General features: G+C 45.7%; 1 protein-coding gene and 1 long non-coding RNA gene across 2 annotated transcripts in view; one reads left to right on the forward strand and one right to left on the reverse strand.

Annotated features, from left to right (window-relative positions):
- Positions 1-22,287, forward strand: part of SLC41A2 (solute carrier family 41 member 2) — a 98,904-nt gene that overhangs the window by 12,152 nt on the left and 64,465 nt on the right. Inside the window, exons 2-4 of the mRNA XM_006272980.4 lie at positions 4,422-5,157; positions 12,283-12,390; positions 20,530-20,601. Coding sequence (XP_006273042.1) covers positions 4,606-5,157; positions 12,283-12,390; positions 20,530-20,601 — 732 coding nt within the window. The 5' untranslated portion in view covers positions 4,422-4,605. The remainder of the gene's footprint in view (positions 1-4,421; positions 5,158-12,282; positions 12,391-20,529; positions 20,602-22,287) is intronic.
- Positions 1,975-21,862, reverse strand: LOC132250146 (uncharacterized). Its single transcript, XR_009461745.1, has 3 exons — positions 21,680-21,862; positions 20,163-20,217; positions 1,975-3,931 (listed from the first exon to the last, which is right to left on the reverse strand). It is a non-coding gene; the product is annotated as an uncharacterized LOC132250146 (long non-coding RNA).

The raw sequence follows: 22,287 nt of genomic DNA on the forward strand, positions 1-22,287 counted from the left end.
GCCCCCTCCACACCTCTGATTGGCTGAGGGGCCCCAGAAGTCCCACACTTCCCTGGAGATTGACAGATGACCCCTCAGCTAATCAGGTGGGGGGGGGGGAGCCCTGCCACACTCCACCATGAAAATCTCCCTCCCCCCCCATGCTTCAGGATGGCAGGGCTTCCCACAACGTTCTGGTTGCAGCTACTCCCCCCCCAAGTTTTCTCACCAGTTTCATACTTTCTCGTCTCCATGCTTTTTTGCAGAGACCTACTGATTTTGCAGTTTCCACAAGAATTGCAAATCTGGTGGGTCACTACCCATCAGTTCCTACTCTACTATGGCCCATCACTGAAACTTTCAATGGCTTCCAGCCCATAAGTGTTAATGAATCCTCATCTGGTCATAGCTCTCTTATCTCCCCTATCTTATCTTAGTGCCATTTATATAGTTCATTTATTCTCTCCACATTCCACCAGATCTGCCTTGCTAACCCTGCATTAGTTCATGGCCAACATCCACTTCTTTTGCTCTTGCTCTCACACTGTTAATCATCTCTGAAAGAAATAATACTGACAAGTCAACTTCCTTCCCTACAGATGTATTCTCCTCTCCTCTGAGTCTGCCATTTTTCTAGGTGAACAAGCCTATTTCTCCAACTAAACTGAATCTATACTCATGGTCCCAGCCATATCTGTTCTCCAAACTTCTACTCCAGCTCTCTCCTCCTCTTGTTTCCAATTCTTTCTTTGCACAGGGGTTAATTGATTTTTTCTAAGAGAAAGTTGACATAATGCAATAAAACAATATAACATAACCTCTCTCTTCTCCTTGAATCACCTTTGTTACCTCCTATAATCTTTCTGTGTGGGCCGGGGGCGAGCCGGGCCCGTCTTTGCGCATGCGGGCTGTGGCCAGCAGCCCCGGGCACGCAGGGTCGGAGAAAACTGTGCGGTGGCAAGGCACGAGCAGGCTAGAATTAGTCACAGAGGCGTAATGGTTGATTGAAAGATTATTTACTTACACCCAAGATGGTCGCGGTGTAGCCTGGACAGTCTCCAGGCGCAGCTCCGCTTAAATCCTTGTTGGAGGACTACGACAAATTCAGTTCTTTGGCCCCGGAGTTGTTTAGGCTCCGCGGGTTCGGCAATTCTTTCCCACAGAGTTGTCGAAGCTCCGTGGGCTCTGTTCGGTTCCCAGGCCCCTGGAGTTGTTAAAGCTCCGTGGGTTCGAAAATTGGGTATATAGGATAGGGATACGTCTAGGATTGTGCTCGGCGACGGGGAGAGGCCAGAGGCTGTTTAGACCTCTGTTGCCTGCTTAAGAAAGGCGCGTTGGGTCCGCAAGGGTCCACATCGCTTAGAGATCTTCACACAGCGCGAAGTCTCCTCCTCCTGGTGAGTTCTGTTTCTCTCCAGTTTTCCTCTCTCTCTGACTTGGGCGGAAACTACCCAAGCCTTTTGTACGGCTAGCAAGCCAATAGCTAGCCACCACGTATGCCTTTACTCAGAATCGGCCAATAATGTGGCGCAAATCTGAATACAAATGGCGGGAACTCCTTTGCACCGTGCATCTCTGAGATGCAAAAGAAATGCACCATGCAAAGAAGCTGCAAATCTGGCGGGAAATTCCCCGTTGCACCGGAGTTCTCTCCCGCACAGAGAACTCCACCGTGCAAGGAAGCTGTAATTTTAGCGGGAACATAATTTAGCGTTGCCGAAGCACACACAAACAAAAACTCACAACTTTGGGTTGTGACGCTTTCCTCTCCCCATAGCGAATAAAGAAGTTTAGAGGCCCGGGGGGGGGAGTGCAGCCTGACAGCCCAGGGCTGCTCCAATCTGGTTCAGTATGCTGCAGAGGAGCTGGCTGGGGCACAAGGGTGTTCTAGTGCAGGGCTAGCGGGAAGGCAGCCCCCCTTCCTGAAGCACCCTCATGCCCCAGCCAGCCCCATCAGCATCTACATGTGAGTTGCTATGTGCGAAAGACTGCCACCACAGGATAGTACTTTTATTTACAAGTGTGGCCTAATAGAGCCATGCATGTCTAGACATTGAGACTTTACAGTGGAAGGCAGCTCTGCAGTAAACCGCGTCTCATGTATATGCGCCCACTATTCACAAATACTGATGTGTTCCTCTCTTTCCCAGTTCCGACTCAGTGACTGGTCAGTCCAGCAGCGTCCTGTTGTGTTCATTGTAACCACTTAAACTCTAATCATCTTGTTTTAGAGCCAGTCCTCCATTCTCATTGTCATTAATCTATCAGCTCACTCCAGCACATTTAATCATATTCTTCTTCTTGAAACTGCATCCTGTCCTCTCTTGGCTTCCAGGCTTTTGTTTTGGGGGGTTTTTTTGGTTCCATCAGCATGTTCCTTGAAGGATCCCCGTCTCCCTCCTGCCAATTTTTTGTCACGGTTCCATAGGGCTCTTCATCTCTTCCTTCTCTCCCTCTGCATTTCAAACCTGTGTAATCTCACTGAGAAATACAAATTCAGCTGTCTGGGCAGCCAATGTGTAGATCTTTTACTTCACACTTATGTTCTGTCCAAACTAAAATCTCAGTCTGTCTCTCTGACAGCTAGGTAACTCAATGAGGAAATGGAAATTTCAGCAACATCCTGTTTATCACCCAGGTCCATAATCTGAGTGTCCTAATCAACAGGGATGTCTCTCTAAGTCTGCCTCCAGTCTATATCTGACTCTTGCATATATTTTTTTTCATTCCAACATCTCTAAGAAGATTAAGGCTTTTCTATTTTTTTGATGTACCTGAAACTTTCATACAGGATCTCATAATCTCATTTCTCAGTGCAGCATTTTTTTTCCCCTCTGGCTTTAATAAATACACTCTTGTCCTGCATGTATTCATTCAGATTGCTGCTGCACATCATTTTCCATGTCACCCTCTTTGCATCTCTGCCACTAATCAGTCTATGATGAGAGCTTCCATTAAGTTATTACATTTTCAAATAAGCACCATTGCAGTTTCTCCCATGCTGTCCCTTAGACTGGGGAGGAGTTCACTATACGTTGCTGTAAAGCTACTTTACTATTCTCCTTCTGATCCTTCCATAAGACTCTCCAGTACCATTATGCCTATATTGTACTTGACAACAGTTAGACTGCTGATGTGCTGACACCAGTATCAATCATGTTGACTAATATTATCTTACTTTATTTTGTTTATCTGTACTCCTTTGCTTCATCACTTGCTTTAGATAGCAAGCGGTGTGAGGTAAAGACCATCTTTTTGCTCTCTCTTTGCTCAATTTGTTGGACAAAATACTTGACTTAAGATGGTTTAGTCAGGGATGATCCTGCCTTGAGGAGAGGGCTGGATTAGATGATCTCCCTAGGTTCCTTCAAGCCCTGTTTTTCCAAGATTGAACTCTAATCTCAGTAAGGTCCTGGCCCGTGAGAGCGCTCCTTGGTATTGTAATACTACTACCACCAATGAAAATTATTCTCTGCAAGTGTTATGTACAGAAGCTTCTTTTAATGCTGGGATAGGGAGGTGGTTTAAATACCTGTGATGAATGATACAGCTTAGTATGGCAGATGTAGCAAAGAAATCTTCAGTTGAGCAAAGCAAAGCGGGACTTTTTTTTTTTTCTTGAAGAATTTTGGATTTCTTAAAAAAATTAAGTGACTGATTCCACTGCTGTTCTTGAAGCATCAGGCTATTTTCTTGGCAAAAGTCCCCTTGAGTTAAAGCAGTTGGGGGAAGGGGAGTTCTAGTTTCGAATCAGAGCTGCCCTCTCACCTGTGATTAAGACCAAATGCACACCCATACTGTTCTCACGCCTCTATATCTTTTGTTATAAATTACACATTTTTTATCATTGACTCAGTCTTCCACTCCTGTAGAAATGTTATCATATATAGTTTTTGGCCCTTTGTTCTTCTGTTCATGTTGATTATGTACTTGTATCCATGGTAAGAAATACCTGTCAATTAAGAGTTAAGTGACACAAATCAAATGAAAGCTATAATTGTTAGTAAACCAACTACTAGCTATCACGAGATCCAAGATTGTTGTTTTGATCTTCAGTAAAATATTATGGTGATGCATTCAGTAATAGTCCTCTGCAAGGTCCCCTCATGTCTGTTCCTATGCCTACCACAACTTTGAGCCACAGCTGCTTGTTGAGTGGTGTAATTCTCTAAATCCCAGCTTTCTATGTAGTGTGCACACTTTTTGCCATCCAGTTGTGTCTCAGTTTATTTCTGTGTGGTTGCTGCGGTGGTCACAGAATCGATTCTGTTTTCCATTCTCTTTTCCAGATTGTAATGTTCCTACGAAGTGCTATGACACCAGATCTCAACCCTAGTTTTCTGTATTTTTTCTTATTCCTACCTCTTCCAAAAGACTCCCATATAAGGTTCTGGTAGACAGGATGTCAAGTTACTTGAAATTGCCTTTTTTTCCTTCCCCAGATCCAAATTTGCTTATGGAATTGCTCAAGATGTGTACTCAGCAGAAAGAACACTTTCTACATAATCAAGTGGCCACTTCAAAATTAAAATAAATGATTGTGTGACTTGTCTTGCCTCATCAGCTGTACTTCTTCACTGAAGCCTGAAGAACAAGTGATCTTCACAGTAACATTTTTATGACAGTATGACTAACTGTAAAGGCAGATCTACCACAACAAAAGCAAGTAGTAAGGCTTATGATGGAGAACATTTTGTAAACTGGACTATAAATCTAAATACGATTCAGTCTGACAAATTTCTGAACCTGTTGTTAAGTATGGTTCCAATTGTTTATCACAAAAGCCAGGAAGAGAGACATAAAGTGAATGGTGTCTGGCAAGATGGATTACAACCTACAGGGCTCAATTATAATGTTAGATCTGATCAACACCTAGAGTACCATCACTTCTCAGAACCAACTTTTCATGGTAGTAATGGACACAGTCCATCTAGCTGTAGCCCAAAGTACGATGATTTTTCCAGTTATAATTATTGTGATGGAATGGACACTTCAGAAACAGATGCCATATTACAGGGTGACAGCTTATCTACTGATAGTGATGAAGATGTCATTGTGGAAGGGAGCAGAAAACAGCCAAAGGAATCCAGTAGTATTATGGCATTACAGATACTTGTACCATTTTTGCTAGCAGGATTTGGAACTGTTTCTGCTGGTATGGTTCTGGATATTGTGCAGGTTGGTATTTACTTTACATGCTTTAAATATAGTGTTAAGGTTTTTTTAATGCATTCTAGTAGAAATAGTCACAATTTTGATTGGGAGCAAAGTGCACGCATGTGTGTATGTGTATTCAGATTTTGCAAATACAAACTGTGTTTATAACACTTTAGTAGCTCTAGTACTGCAGTGCGAGATGTTAAAAGTTTGAAACTTGTTGATGGCTATGGCCGCTAAGCCACAGATGACTGGTTAAAAAAAATCAACATATATGTTGAAGTATTACAATTAATTTTCAAGGATATTTCATACTCATACATTGATTCAAAATAGTTATCAGTATTTATGCATATATGCTGTTATAACTGGGTGGAAATACTTGTTTGATTTATGAATGTTGAATGTTCCATCAGCTGTGTACATGTGTACTGTGAGAAAATTGAATAGTTTCTTATTTTCCTGACTTACTTGTATATCCCACCTTCTGGGAAAATCTCACATACCCTAATTTTGGGGAGAAGGTGATCTGCCAGAATGTATATGGTATATAGAGACACATTGTAAGAGGGGGCTCTCTGAGGGCTGGTCTGCCACTGGCCCATCCACCTGTTTCTGGGCCAACTGCCCACCTCCTCTCCTGCCACTCCTTGTTTCTTAATTGGTTCTAGTAAGGTGGGAGGCTGCCCATTCTTGCCCCAATGCCAGGGGGCGCTATCTGCAGCTCTGTTCCTCCCCTACACTGCAGCCCAAGCCTCGCAGATGGCATCCAGGTGACAATGCTCCCAGCCTACAGCTGGACCACGCTTAGCCCTTGTTGTCAGGCCTCAGGCACACACGCATTCATACCCTCCTCTCACACTCCACCCCGTCTCAGGGTCTCTTTCACGCATCAACAACTTCTACTGCTTTGCTCCCTCTCAGAACAGGCCCCTTTGACCATAGGCTTTATCTAGCATACACCTTGGGTGGCAGACAGTCTTTTGGGCCTCTCCCATGACCCTCACTGGGGCAGTGGCCAGCCAGTTACCCAACCGGAACCAAGCTTACCCTGACTCCTCCCAGGGCAACTCTATACAAACTCCCACATATATACTGGGCTCCCAGCCCTCCAGTTTCCCCCTCACTGGGGCTCCACATCTCCGCCTCCTCACTGGGGCTACAGGGCTTCCTTCCCCAGTTGAGTGCTCAAATGGCTGTGGCTGTAGCTGTGCCTGGCTCCAACTGCAATGCACAGTGATGTGGGGGCTAGTGGTTATTGAGACACTCTGACCTGCCTTCCACCAGGGTGGTAACTGGTGCAGTTTTAGGTCATGTCCAGGACCAGGTGCCTCCAAACCATCCCCCTAAGCTCGTGGCCTTACCGCCAAGATGTTTCATACAGCCTTTCAGCCAGACTGTTTCTGCCTGCCTGCCAGCAGCGAACTGCTCTGTTTATAAGGGCAGCCAGAGTTCTAAAATGGCTGCCGTAATCAAACACCTGCTGGCTGTTTAGCTCAGCCCTTAAAGTGGCAGGCACCAACAGTGTCCTGCCACATGCATGTTAAAGTCTTAACATAATTTAATAAAATACCTGGAAGCACATACAGAATGATACAGGACTTTTGGAATGTGGAGATGAGCATATGGCTTTATAGAATATTATGTGCAGCAAGTGCAAAATTGCACACTGTCACAGGGGGCCTATTCAGGCCGATTTAGCTGTGGCCCGCCCACCTGTTTCTGGGCTAACCGCCCGCCACACCTTGTTGTTAATTAATAAATAGATGTTAATAAGCTGGAGGCTGCCCATTTCCTGCCCCGATGCCAGGGGGCACTATCTGCAGCTCCATTCCTCCCCTATACCACAGCCCATGCCTCGCAGATGGCATCTTGATGTTTTCATCATCACCGGCCCCCAACCTGGGCCCCAGGCTCCTTTTAATTGAACCCCGCCTGGATTCCTCCCCTCAGGCGGTCTCATCCACCTTCATACTAGGCAGCATAGCTCCCTGAACTGCTTCCTCTTCAGGTGTGGTCCCCCCAGGACCTTCAGCTCCCTAGCCCTGGCCCACCTCCAGGCCAGTCGGGACTGCAGGCCCTCAGCTCTTGGGCGTTCTTCACGGTGGCCCCCAGCCCTTTGACCCTTCGGGTCCTGGCCCCAGCATGGACCAGTCAGGGGAAGTCCAGACAGGCCTGAGTCAATGGCCTCACTCTTTCTCCATGGGGTCCACCTTCCAGACCCTCCAAACAAGGGGTAACCCACCCAGTTGTGGGGGCTAGGGGTTAAGGTGCCCCAACCCACCTTTCACCAGGGTGGTAACTGGCCTGGCATTTCCTGGGGGCTCCCACGCCACTGGGAGCCCCACCAGGCCACCCACTCACAGCAGGGTGCAGTTTTAGGTCATGCCTAGGACCAGGAGCCTTCTGACCATCCCCTACGGCTCCTCCCTTACCTCCAGATGACACCAGCAGCCCTCCACCCAGGCAATGTTGTTGCCTGCCCTCCAGCAGCAGAACTGCCATGTTTATATGGGCAGCCCCAAATCCAAAATGGCTGCCATCGTCAGGCACCTGGCAGCTGCCAGCTCCAGGCCCTTAAAGTGGCAGGCACCCGCAGTGCCCTGCCACACACACACACACGTTTCAATAATGTAGACATTATTATGAGGCTTATGATCCCACCTCTACTACTCCTTCCTGCTATACAAGGACTAGATCCCACTGGTTTGAGGAGGGAAGCCTAACTCATACTCAGTGTTCAGACTAAGTAACAAGATTTTCCCTCTCTCTCAAGTTCAGTTTTAACATAACTTCAGAGCCCTGTCCCAGGATTCATAGTCAGCTATTTACACAGTAATGTTTTGTGTAGTAATGATTAAAGAAAATTCAGTGGAAGCTAAAAGTTAGGACAGGCCTATTGGAGCAGCTTATTTCCCTGTCTTCTCACCTCAAATCAAAGAGGTGGGGGAAGTAACTTTTCTTCTACTTTTTCTATTTCTTTTCCTGGTGCTGCTTTACCAAGGTGTAGAGTTTCATAAATTCTGTGAAAACTTCATTGCTTTTATGTTTTTCTCTATACAATTAGTGTTCACAGAAGTCTCTTTTAAAATCTATGAACAATTTGAATTCCTTACCTTCAAGGTGAAAATGGAGATTTTTTTTTTTTGTAACTAAGTCTTCCACTTTATGAATTTGTTAATTAAAAACAGGCAAAGGGCAATACTCTCCAACACTCAGGCTTGTAAATCAAAGCAAAGAACATTGGAATTCATCTTCCTGGAAACATTTATGATAAGAAAATAACCATCTGGTAACCTAGTAAAAGGAAGTTAACATTGGTATGCAAATATTGTTACTTCCTTGGACTGTGAAACAGGAACTGTGTCTTGTTTTACTACAATATGTAACCTGAACTCAAATCAACAAGGGTCTTAAGTACAGAGAATGCAGTTTCAAAACAAAAATTAAACCAGACAAAGCCTGCTACTTTTACTCTAAACTCCAATTATTATAAAGGATACTTTCAGGTTAAATCCCTACCTTGCTAAATCTTAAGCTTGTACATAAGAACTTCATACATGTGTTTGAAGTGACCAACCACCCATGCTTTTCCCGGACAGCCCTGAATTTGGGGGCTGTCCAGGAATTTGTGTCCACAAGATGCCAAGGACTTTCATCCTGAATTCATCTTTCAGCTGCACCAAGCCATGTAACAATGCTAATTTTATTTCATTGTCTCACTAAAACTTTTAAATCATTTCTTATGAATAGGGACCTACCAAATTAATGGGCCTTGGTGGTCAAATACAAGGCTGTAACACAGCCTGGCACCCCAATTTCATGGCTGTATCACAGCCAGGGCTGCCATTTGGAGGACAGACGAAAGTGGGCCCCCTCAAGCCTCTGTTTAGCTGAGGAGTGCCAGAAGTCTCACAGGGAACCAGCTATTTCATGGGAGACTGCCAATTACAACATTTCCCTGAAATCTGTGAAATCATGTATTTGGTAGCTCCCTACTTATAGGTGTAAATCTCATACATCCTACATGTGATAACTTGAGACAAAAAAGGAGCTGCTGCCCTTCCAAACTGCACCATTGTCCTTCTGATACTAAAAAGACTTAAAGTTTTCTTAAAACAATGGTTTTCAACCTTTTTTCATTTGTGGACCCCTTTGGAAATTTCAAATGGAGGTGCAAACCCCTTTCAATTGCAAGTGTGGCTATTCATATAGTTTCAATTGATCATGGTTATCTTTTGTGGACCTCTTAGACAGAGTCTGCAGACTCCCAGGGATCTGCAGACCACAGGTTGAAAACCACTGTCCTAGAAGAAAGCCTTGTATTCTGGGATCTGAACGTACAAGCCCATTGTCCCATTTTAACCTCTGAAGTACTGAGAGAACTCTTCCCATCTCCCTGCTTCCTTCAACAATGGGGGAAAAAAGGTGCTAATTTCAAGCTGCATGTATAAATGACTGTCCCATGCCTGTTTTGCTCTGTTTGCAGCCTGGCTTCTCTCTGGAATGAGTGGCAATTAACTTGAATGAGCCACAGTTAATTTACACAGCATTGTTCTAGGTAAAAGAGTTAGCACACTTTATCTCATATAAAAGTGGGAAGAAAAAATGCCAAACACAGAGGTGCTGGAGTGCTCAGGACTGACACACTTAGAAATCACTGTCTAATAATAGGTTGCAATGGCTCAGCCATGTCATGAAGACTAGGAAGAGACCATATCACCAAGAATATTTTGTACAGCGAGATTCAAAATGGCTCTAGAAAGTGGGGTTGCTCTCTATGGTGGTACCACGATGTGTGCAAAAATGATAAGTCACTCAGCATCAATGTAGAAAGCTGGGACGAACATGCAGAATCCTATCCAATCTGGAGAGAACACCTGGTCCTCGGTGCAGCACAACATGAAGCTGCTTTGATCCAGAGGATGGAAGCAAAGCAAGAAACAAGAAAGTAGTATGCTGTAAACTTGGACTCCAACTCTGAAAACATGGATCTGTGAAACTTGTAACAAGCTGTGTTGGTCTTGAATTGGGATTGTCAGCCACAAGTGGATTCATCAGGCACCCAACTAGACCTCTTATGTCAGGGGTGGGCAAAATACAGCCCACAGGTTGGACCCAGCCTGCCAAGTGATTCCATCTGGCCTGCGGTGGGTCCCTTGGCCCAGACATGGAGGGCAGCCCAGGCCCTGGTGCTTGCAGCCGGTCCTGCTGGCCCCAAGCACAGAGATGCCACCTGGTGCAGCCCACTCTACCCCCATGCATGACTCTCAGGCACACCTGGAGCTGTAGTCTGCAGGGGTAGCATAGCAGTCAGACTCAGCTTCCTGGCAGATCCCACTGCTGCTGTCCCAGAGCAAGCACGTGTCTCATTGCCGCTAATTCCAGACCTGGTCTTGCTGGCTGGACACCTCAACTCGCCTGCCTTGTACCTACCACTGGAGGCACCGGACAGAGTGGGGGGGTGGACAGGTGGGGTCTCTTTGGAGGCCAGCCAGGCGAAGCTGATGTGGCCATGGGATGGGCAGGTGGGTGAGGCCAGGGTCAGGATCACAGGGTTATGACAGCACAGGGATGGTGCCTGGGGCAGCGCTGTGATCTGTTCCCTGCATGTCCTTGTGATGGGCACTGGGTCTCTGGGCAAGGATGCATGGGGAACACATCACAGCTCTCTCCTGGGTCCTGGCCCCACACTGTCACTGTCCCCTGATCCTGGCCCCGGCCCTGAACCTGGACACCGCTCCCTGCCTGCCCATGGCTCCATCCCATCTGCCCAGCCAACTGTGCCCTGCCTGCAGGTGTCCTAGGCCAGTCTCAGTGGAGACCACCCCCCCCCCCAATCTGTCCCGCTAAGATAAATTGGAATCTTCTTGGGCCACCCCACACTGCTTTGTGTAAACAGCTGTGACAGGGGGCCAAGGCTGGGTCAACATCCCACTCCTTCCTCGCCACCCCTCTGGCTCTCAAGAGCTCAGCAAAACTCCTTAAGTGGCCCTCCAGCCCAAATAATTGCCCATCCCTGTCTTATGTGTACACCGTGATCCAGAGGGTCGATGGTTACCTACATTATTATATTAGATATGGTCACAGATACTTAAAGTGGGACAAAAGACTTTCTCTGTAAACACGTAGTCTTTCAAAGCTGTGTTACTGCTCAGTGGCCAGGGAGACCACGCGTGGCTTGTCCCTGGAATGATTGGCAATTTATTTGAATGAACTACTATTAATTAAATGGCGGTATGTGGCATTGTTCCAGGGAAAATGTTAGCACATTTGATATTGCATACTTCAGAGGTTACTTTAAAATGGAACAGTGGACCATAGGGTTGTAAATAAAAGTCAGAGCCTTTTGTTCTGGGTCCTATTCTAAATGGCTGTGCTATTTATGTTTTGATCTGGCTTAAAACATGGAGCCTCAAATGAGATGTCTGTTTACAGCCTTGATTTTCTGACTTCTGTTTAGATCAGAACATTAATGCAAAACCATATTGTATGTTACTGTCCAGGGCTAAGCACAGACAGTAAAAAAGCTCATAGCTGAATTGATTCAATCTTCACAGGTTAGTCTAAGCTGCATAGATCGAACTGATAGGCAAGTGAACAGACATTCACTTTTGATTCCAGAAATGCAACCAAATTCCTGTAGTGGCCGAGGCCAGAAGTCAGGGGCCCATGCAGACAGCTTGGACCATGGCTAGCCCACCAACCCTGCAAGGGGAGAGGGTTGTAGGGGAGGTGTAAAGCATACTGGGATGCTGGGGGACAGAGTTAACTTGAATCTGGAGGGGATCTGGTACATAAATAAACCGATTTAACCTAAAGCAGTGGAGTTTGATACCACATCCATTCAGGCTTATCTTAAACAGGTTTCAGACATTTTGAAAGAGGTTTATGTGCACTGAACTTCTGTTGTGTTACAGATTTGAACTAGTTTCCATTCACTTATAACAGTTTGTGTGTAATTTCTGTCTGTAGCCCAGGTAGCTGTTAGTCTGTCATCTCAAAAAAATATTAGGTGCAATGTTAAGAAAATAGCTGAGGATTAAAACATTTTTGTGAATGATGTATTGTTATTAAAATAATGTCTGAAAATGTGAAGGGATAATATGTATCTGAGCTTTTTTTCCCCTTGTATCATTTAAATAGCATTGGAAAGTGTTCAAAAATGTTTCCGAAGTTTTTATCTTGGTTCCTGCACTTCTTGGACTCAAAGGAAATTTGGAGATGACTTTGGCATCCAGACTGTCAACTGCAGTGAGTATTCCACCCCCCCACCCCTTGGATGTGTGTTGTAATGTTAGAAAGAAAAAATATTAGTCTTTTAGATGAGAAGCTGGCAGGGTTAGTATTTATGTAGTTGTTACAGAAATTCATCGTAGTAAATACAGAATGATCACAGGAAGAAAATAGTCATCCCTTATAAACTCCACCCTCAGAATAATTTCTCTTCATGAAAACTATGCAGGTCACAAGAAACTAAATAGCAGTTTCAGATGTGATTGTGCACACTCCAAGTTCTACTAGTTCACTGTGGGCTTATGAGTTAACACCACTGGATGGTACATGGAGCAGTTCACACCTCTCAGAGTAATTGTTTCAGACTCTCTGTATGAAGACGTCTCTGCTTTAGTTACACCCAGTTAAACATTTTGGAGGCTTCATTGACAACCATAAAAACTAAAGGCTGACATATTTTTTAAGGAAGTGTATGCTTCTGGAGAACAAGCTAGGAGCTTTTCTGGTCCATTCCACACCCTGTGTGCAGTGTGGTTTGTTAAGACCGACTTTGAGAGGTGCTTTGCAACCAAAATTCCCTTTGATAATAGACAAGGATGATATAAGCTCAATACTTTCTTTGGTGTAGGTGTGGAGGTTTTCACTCAAAAGTTAATGGAAGTAGCTACTGATGAATACGTAAGGGTCAGATAAATAACATGAAGACATCTCCTCTTTTAGTATAATGTAGTTTAATCAATTTAAGGAACATAACTGGTGGAGTTCCTCAAGGGTCAGTGTAGAGAGAAATGTAATTAACGATATTGGCATGAAAGCTAGGAGTATGCTCATTAAATTGACAATGACACAAAGTTGGGACTTCTTGCCCATACTAAGGAGGATTGGAACTGGATGGCCTTGAGGCTTGGATCAATATAAATAAGAGGAAATTCAGTAATACAAAATGCAAGACCATGCTCTCATGGCTGGTAATAACATTTGGTATAATTAAGGAGCACCCCCCAACATGCACACCAGAAGCCTGAAAGCACCTCTTGCCATGCTGTAACAAATGTAGGATTTTTTAAATCAAAATAACCCAAAGACCTCAAAAACTACAGCACATTGCTAGAAGAGAGCAATCTGAGGGGAAAATGACTTCCTGACCCCATGTCTGGTGATTGGTTTAACCCTGAGTGTTTGAGCAAGGCACACACCAACCAGGCACCTAAAAAAAGTTTGCCAGTATCACTCAGAAAATCAGCACATCCTACCCCAGTCAGGACCAACCTCTTTTGGCAGGTGTATCACAAATTAGACCTGTACCCTACCTGAGTGCCACTCCAATCCCCTTTTCCCTACCTGATCTGCTGTTCAGCTTTCTGTTCCCTGCCCTGTGCTTCCTGCCTGATTTGATGCTCTGCTTTCTGTTCCCTGCCCTACCTGCTGCTGTGCTGCCTGTTGCCTCCTCCATCTGCTGTGTAGCACACAGAGGCTTCTTGTGCCACTTGTGGCACCCATGCCACAGGTTGCCCACACCTGTGCTGTGTCTTATGCAATCTTCAGCACTTCAGATGAAGACAGAGGAAAAACAAAATAAAAGGAAACAAAATAAAATAAAACACAGAAGTCTATTTATGTGTCTGCCCACATTTCTTAGTAAACTGTCCTCCAATTTACTGAGATTTTTTTTTTTCCAAATCTGGATTTGCCTGTACATTCCCCTCTCCTCTTTTCTCCATCATGCCTTTAATCCCTGTCTGCACTGTACCATCTCCAAGTACATTTCTAGTCCTCATATCTTCCACAAGTCCTACCAGGCAACACATCATGCTGATGTAACTTCTATCAGGTACCCTCTTAACAAAAATGTATCTTCATTACCTTTTTCGTTTTTTGGTCACTTCCATTTTTCTCTGAGTTGCTGTCACCGTATTATCTTTCTAGTCCAGATCTTTAAGGAAAAAAGGACAACTTCCCTCCAAATTCTTCCTTGTAGTCTTCCACACAAACTCACAATACCCAATTTCTGTTTGTTAACATCTCTGGTTGCTTCGCTTTAAAGCCTTTACTTTGAGTCAGTCCTGCCCCCTCCTTTAATTAACCGTACCTCAGTAGTGATCAGAGTGGGAACGTACCTCAGACGTAAAGCCTCTGTTCATCAGAATGCATAGCCCACAAACAGACTGCAAACTACAGCAAAACCACAGACCCAGTGAACTCCTTTTATCACTTGGCAATCCCTGAGTAGACTAAATGGGCATTTATACATGTACTTTTTAGTTCTCAGATGCACCAGGGATCTGCCGCTTCAGTGCAGACTCAATTAATCGAGTCTGCTCCACACAGGAGCTGACATGCACTGCGTTGTGCTGCTTGCGGTCATATAAGTCGCAAAATGTGTGTGAGTGCAGAGAAATGGTGGTGGTTCGCTTTTGAACTAAAGCATCTGCAAGGTTCAAAAGCGCACCACCACCATTTTCTTTGAGTTAACGCTCATTTTGCCACTTACACAATTTGCACGTGTAAAAATGCCCAATCAGTCCCTTTGCCTTCAGGTGGTTGTAAAGGAATAAAGCAGGAAAGATTCATACAATGTTTTTTTGCTTCTGTTTACTTTCCTAGATAGAAGGCAATATTATCTTGTAATACTGATAAGATACTGAATGTACTGAAGTGACAACTAGGCTGTCCGAAGTCCAAGACTGACACATTTGAGACACTGACAGGGGAAACTTATCTTTCAGGGTGTGTGTGATTAAAGCTGTTTAAAATAAGGAAAGGCTGTAGTCCACTGGTGCTCACCCTTTTAAAACTTATGGCACCCCTTGGAAAATCTCAGCTTTCACTCATTTCTCAATTACAGAAACGGGGCAATTCTCCTTTACAGTATAGGGCCAGGTCTATACAACAACCTTTTGCCAGCATACTTCTATTAGTCAGGCATGGGATGAAGTGTAATTTGTTAAGGATATAGTTGGGCTGGCAAAAGCCTTTGGTGTAGATGAAGTTATACTAACAAACTGCATACTTTTCAGTTTGGGTTATTTTGCTTTTGGATTGGGCTGTCCTAAAGGCTGGAATAAGTAACCTCAACAAAAGCACAATTTTGCCAGTGTAAACTGGGTCTGCTCTTGGAGTATTTTGCCTGCAAAAACAACCCAGTAAAACCTTCCAAGCATAGACCTAGCCTAAATATATGTGCATTTTGGAGTTCTGCATCAAAACAGATTGGCAGATCTTGTAGTGAGCAAGATGTCCTGAATTCTAGGCATCAGAGTGAGGAAAGAATCAATACCAAAGGATGTGTATTGCACTCTTTCAATGGTAAACTGAGGTGATTTCAAAAGGGAAAACTATGTACATGATACATGGCCATGTACCAATTTTGAAATGATAACTGTTTATTAAATAATTTACAGTGTGTAAATACATGTTCATATCAAGACGTTTATCATCAAAGGACATTATCAAAAAAATAGAAAATTGTGTCAATCTAATAAATCAGTAGTTCTGAAGTACTGCACCTCTTTGTATCTACTTGCCTGTTTTCTAGTTCCTTTTATTGTGTAAAAAAGTTCAAAACATAAATTGCAAGACTGCCAGTTGAAGCCAACTGGCAATGAAAATGCTTGCCAGCAACAGTGAAATGTCACTTCTGGCATGGAGGGATCCATCACCTAGGACAGATTCATAGATGTTAGGGTCGGAAGGGACCTCAATAGATCATCGAGTCCGACCCCCTGCATAAGCAGGAAAGAGTGCTGGGTCTAGATGACCCCAGCTAGATACTCATCTAACCTTCTCTTGAAGACCTCCAGGGTAAGGGAGAGCACCACCTCCCTTGGGAGCCCGTTCCAGACCTTAGCCACTTGAACTGTGAAGAAGTTCTTCCTAATGTCCAATCTAAATCTGCTCTCTGCTAGCTTGTGGCCATTGTTTCTTGTAACCCCCGGGGGCGCCTTGGTGAATAAAACCTCACCAATTCCCTTCTGTGCCCCCGTGATGAACTTATAGGCAGCCACAAGGTCGCCTCTCAACCTTCTCTTCCGGAGGCTGAAAAGGTCCAGTTTCTCTAGTCTCTCCTCATAGGGCTTGGTCTGCAGGCCCTTGACCATACGAGTTGCCCTTCTCTGGACCCTCTCCAGGTTATCCGCATCCTTCTTGAAGTGTGGCACCCAGAATTGCACGCAGTACTCCAACTGCGGTCTGACCAGCGCCCTATAGAGGGGAAGTATCACCTCCCTGGACCTATTTGTCATGCATCTGCTGATGCACGATAAAGTGCCATTGGCTTTTCTGATGGCTTCGTCACACTGCCGGCTCATGTTCATCTTGGAGTCCACTAGGACTCCAAGATCCCTTTCCACCTCTGTGCCACCCAGCAGGTCATTCCCTAGGCTGTAGGTGTGCTGGACATTTTTCCTCCCTAGGTGCAGCACTTTGCATTTCTCCTTGTTGAACTGCATCCTGTTGTTTTCTGCCCACTTGTCCAACCTATCCAGGTCTGCCTGCAGCTGTTCCCTGCCCTCCGGCATGTCCACTTCTCCCCATAGCTTTGTGTCATCTGCAAACTTGGACAGAGTACATTTGACTCCCTCGTCCAAGTCGCTGATGAAGACATTAAAGAGTATCGGTCCAAGGACCGAGCCCTGCGGGACACCACTGCCCACACCCTTCCAGGTCGAGACCGACCCATTTACCACGACTCTTTGGGTGCGACCCTCTAGCCAATTAGCCACCCACCAGACTGTGTAGTCATCCACATCACAGCCTCTTAACTTGTTCACCAGTATGGGGTGGGATACCGTATTGAAGGCCTTCCTGAAGTCTAAGTATACGACATCCACCCCTCCTCCTGTGTCCAGGCGTTTCGTAACCTGGTCATAAAAAGAAACTAGATTGGTCAGGCACGATCTGCCCGCCACAAACCCGTGCTGGTTTCCCCTCAGCATAATTTGTCCTGCCGGGCTCTCACAAATGTGAGCCTTGATAATTTTTTCAAAGACTTTGCCAAGGATGGAGGTGAGACTGACTGGCCTATAGTTGCCCGGGTCCTCCTTCCTCCCCTTCTTGAAAATGGGGACCACGTTGGGCCTTTTCCAGTCCTCCGGGACTTGGCCCGTGCGCCACGAGCATTCAAATATTCCCGCCAGTGGCTCTGCAATGATGTCGGCCAGTGCCTTCAGCACCCTCGGATGGAGCTCATCTGGGCCTGCCGACTTAAAGGCATCCAGTTCCTCCAAGTGACTCTGCACCATCTCAGGGTATACACATGGAAGTCTAGCGCCTTGCTGCTGCCTCTCTACAACCCCAGTGAGAGACTTGTCATGCCCCTCGCTTAGGAACACTGAGGCAAAGAACTCGTTGAGGAGTTCAGCCTTGTCCCCCCTGTCCGTCACCAATTGCTTCTGCCCATTTAGCAGGGGTCCTATTCCACCCTGGGCCTTCCTTTTACTCCCTATATATCTAAAAAACAATTTCTTGTTGTCCTTTACTTGGGATGCCATCCTCAGCTCCATGGTAGCTTTGGCCCATCTAACTGCCTCCCTACAAGCACGAGCAGAGGAGGTATATTAATCTTTGGTGATCTCTCCCTGTTTCCACTTTTTATGTGCTCCCCTTTTGGCCCTTAGGCTGCCCTGGATTTCTCTGGTCAGCCAGGGAAGCCTCCTGGCCCCTTTCCCTCTTTTGCCTCGCACGGGGATCGTCTTGCTTTGTGCCTGAAGGATTGTTTCCTTAAGGCACAGCCACCCTTCTTGGGCTCCCATCCCTTCAAAACTCCTACTCTGCAGTGCGTCCTTGACTAATCACCTGAGTTCATTGAGATCAGCTTTCCTAAAGTTGATATACAATATGCTATTTCACAGAAGGTGGAAGGGAAATTTTGATCAAAGACTTCAGGGCAAACCCTTGTTTTTATTAAAGGTGCCATGGGATTTTAATCTTCACATAGAGACCACTTGATGTTGTCTATGGGCTCCTAAAGAATACGAAAGAAATGCCTTACCTTATAACTATCACCCATTACATAATGTGTTTAACACACCTATTTATGAAGAATAAATAAGATTTGTGTAAGAGCTGTGCCTCCTTAAATAATGCTGCGCTATCTAAATTCAGGAGGACTATTTTTGAAGTTTGAATGTACTTTGAACACTGTAAAATGTTTATATTGTAGATTGTGAAAGTCTCAATAACTTTCAGTGCATTTATCTGGGTGTTTCCTCTTACTGTGCTCCTCCTAAACCACAAACAGCAAAAGCAAGATGGAAAAGAATCAGAAATATAAAGAGAGACGACTAAAATGGGAAAGCAAAAGGGCCTGGGTTTAATTTATTTGGAGAGTGATTTTTCACGTTATGCATCTCATTTAGTGAGCAACAGAAAAACTTAAGTATAACTTCTTTGCTGGAAAACAGGAGATTCTGAACACTTTCCTCAAGAAATAGAACTTACAATGTCCTCAAATAGTGCCCAAATATTGTCCAGATCTCTACATTTAGTCCTAGCTTTGCTTTCAACAAAACAGTGCATTCTGAAAGAAGGGTATGTGGGACAGCATTTTAAAAGTTATTTGTTTGGTTTTTTAATTCATTTGAGATTGGATAGTCCTATTCTCTGCCTCATAGAATTAGGCTGAAATTTGTTTACAGCAATGTAAGTCTATACTTACACTGGGGTAAATCCAAAGTTACAAAGCCAAACTCTGCTTTTGATTATAAAACTTGATTTTCTAGAAACTTGCATATGTACTTTTATTTATGTAAGCAGCCGGTTGAACTGAAGTTGTAAGCATAAATGTTTCCAGGATGAGGTCAACAGAATATAAACTCTTGGGCTAAGTACAGGCAGTCAAAAAGCCTGAGGCTGAATTGATTCAGTCTTTGCAAGTTATTCTAAGCTGCAAAGTTTGAACCAATAGGCAAATGAACAGACATTCACTTTTGATTCAGGAAATGCAGCCACATGCCTACAGTGGCTCAGGCCAGAAGCCTGGTGGGCACTGGAGCACAGCTCTCTGGCACATAGCAAGCATGGGCTGTGTCCTTGCTTCCTCTTCCTGCTGCCCCTGAGGTTTCTGGGATTTGCAGTCCAGAATCACAGAAGCAGGACTCTGCAGGGTTGTTCATCACTTCCTCTTCCTGCTTCCAGGTGCCTCTGGGATTTGTAGTCCACAGTTGCAGCCAGCACTAAGTAAGCATGGCAGGGCAGCTTCATACTTGGGGGAAGGGAAGTTTAACCTCACACTCTGGCCACAGACCCCAACAGGGGTTTGCCTCTGGCGGGGGCAGTAAGCTGGCCAGTGAGCCAGCTCTCACTGCTCCAACAAGGGAGCAAAGGTGCGTGGCCAGCCCTTCTCTCTGGAGCAGACAGCATAGCACTGCCCAGGGCTGCAAGACGTTGAGGGATTCTGATTTAACTCAAATCAGGAAAGGGTCTGGGAGAGAATCTTCATAAACCAGTTTGACCTAAATCAGTTAAGTCTAATACTACATTCAGCCAGGTTTATCTGAAACCAGTTTCAACCATTTTGAAACTGGTTTATGTGCACTGAACTTCTGTTCTGTTACAGGTTTAAATTAGTTTCTGATCACTTAAACTAGTTTACATATAATTTCTGACCCTAGCCTTCATGGCACTTTAGGTTGATTTTTCTCTAAAGTGACTAAATGCAAACCATTTTAGTACATTTCTCCTTTTTGCCAACTAATCTAATCCTGGTTATACATTCAGGAATATACACGGAATTTTAAGTAACATTCACTATGCATGTGGTAAAGATGTGTGCAAGGAAACAAGTTACTTACTTGACAAGATTTCTGTACGGCAAACTTCATCAGTGTTGGCTTGACCAGGAGGAAGCTGTATAAATTGAATAGTAGAATAATACTGTAAAGCTGGATTTGGTTTTAGTTTACTTTCAAAATGACTGACTAATCATTATTCCTCTTGAAAGACTTTAAAAGTACATGCTGTTCATTATCTAACTTTGTAACAGATGTGTTTAATGAATTTTTAAAAAAAAACAAACCCCCAAAACCCCCTGGAGCATATTAATATTACAGCTGTTCTAGTTGTGGCACTGAATTGTCAGTGACTTGTTGCTTCACTACTAGATTTGAAAGTATCATAAATTTAAATCCAAATATCTAAAATTAACTTGTTATTTCACAGGTAAACGTTGGGAAAATGGATTCTCCCATTGAGAAATGGAACCTAATAATTGGCAATTTGGCATTAAAACAGGTAAAACTTACTCATTTTGTAGACTCTTGCATTAAAAGTACTCAGCACAAATTTTGAATAATAGAAAAATATGCACAGACTATAAACACTATAATGATCAATACAGATGCTAAATACCATATAATAATAAATGTACTGTGTGACAGGGGCCTCCTCGGGCCGAAGCCTGTGGCCCACCCACCTGTCACCGTGGCAGGGGGCCACTCGGGGCCGACCTCCATTGCCCGCCCACCTGTCCTTGGGCAACCGCCCGCTTATCTCCCCCGCCACGCCTTTGATGATAATTGATTCATTAAGATGTCAATTAAGCAGGAGGCTACCCATTGTAATGCCCCGATGCCAGGGGGCGCTCTGCGGCTCCAACCTCCCCTAATACCGCAGCCCAAGCCTTGCAGATGGCATCTTGGTGTTCATCTAGTCACCGGCCCCACACTGGGCCCCAGAACCATCCACACAGGACCCCTCTATGATCTTCTCCTATCAGGTGGCCACTCCACCATCATCCAGGCTACCTAGCCCCCCGAAGCCATGTTCCCCTCTCGGGTGTGGTCCCCCCGGGACCTTCGGCCACTTGCCCTGGCCCACCTCCAGGTCAGTCAGGACCCCAGGCCCCCGGCTCTTGGGCATCCCTCGCAGTGGGCCCCTGGCCCTTTTGACTCCCATAGTCCTGGCCCCAGCTTGGGCCAGTCGAGGGTACTCTCCCCTTCGGGCTTGGTCTCTAGCCGCTCACTCGCATTTTTGGGCCTCACCGTGCCACTACTCCCTTTCTCCTAGGGGCAACCGCAGCACCACACCCTGTACTCAATCACACTCTCGGGGTCCACCCTCTCTGGGCCCCTCAACACTGGCCCCCTGGGCCCCCCAACAAACACAAGGGTAACCCACCCAGTGGTGGTGGGAGTTAGGGGTTAAGGCACCCCGACCCACCTTTCACCGGGGTGATAACTGGCCTGGCATTTCCTGGGGGCTCCCATGCCACTGAGAGCCCCACCAGGCCACCCACTCCCAGCAGGGTGCAGTTTCAGGTCATGCCCAGGACCAGGAGCCTCCTTACCAACCCCTTGCAGCTCTCCCTTACCTCCGGTGATCTCAGCAGCACTCCAGCCAGGCAATGTTGCTGCCTGGCCTCCAGCAGCCAAACTGCCCTCCTTATATAAGCAGCCCTTGCCTCTAAAATGGCTGCCCTAATCAGGCACCTGGAGGCTGCCAGCTCCAGGCCCTTAAAGTGGCAGGCACACACAGTGCACTGCCACACACCTCCCCCCTTAGATCATTACTGCCCCCTCGCTGGGGCCACTTCACTGCCCCCTTCCAATGGGGCTTCTCGTCGCTCATCCTACTGCCCCCTCACACTGGGGCCCCACAACCCACTGGTTGCTCTCATCACTGCCCCCTCTCGCTGGGGCCACCCCCTCGCTGGGGCCACTTCACCGTCCCCTTCCAATGGGGCTTCTTGTCGCTCATCCTACTGCCCCCTCACTCTGGGGCCCTGCAACCCACTAGTTGCTCTCATCGCTGCCCCCTCTCGCTGGGGCCGCCCCCTCACTGGGGCCGGGGTCTCCGTACCCCGCACACAACCCGGGGTCTATGTTCCCCGCCTGCAACCCACTGGTTGCACTCATCACTGCCTCCTCTCTTGGGGCTTCTCTTCTTATTGAACCTCCGGTGTTCTAGGCCCCACACACT

This window comes from Alligator mississippiensis, chromosome 4 (assembly GCF_030867095.1).
Source record: "Alligator mississippiensis isolate rAllMis1 chromosome 4, rAllMis1, whole genome shotgun sequence".
NCBI lineage: Eukaryota > Metazoa > Chordata > Crocodylia > Alligatoridae > Alligator > Alligator mississippiensis.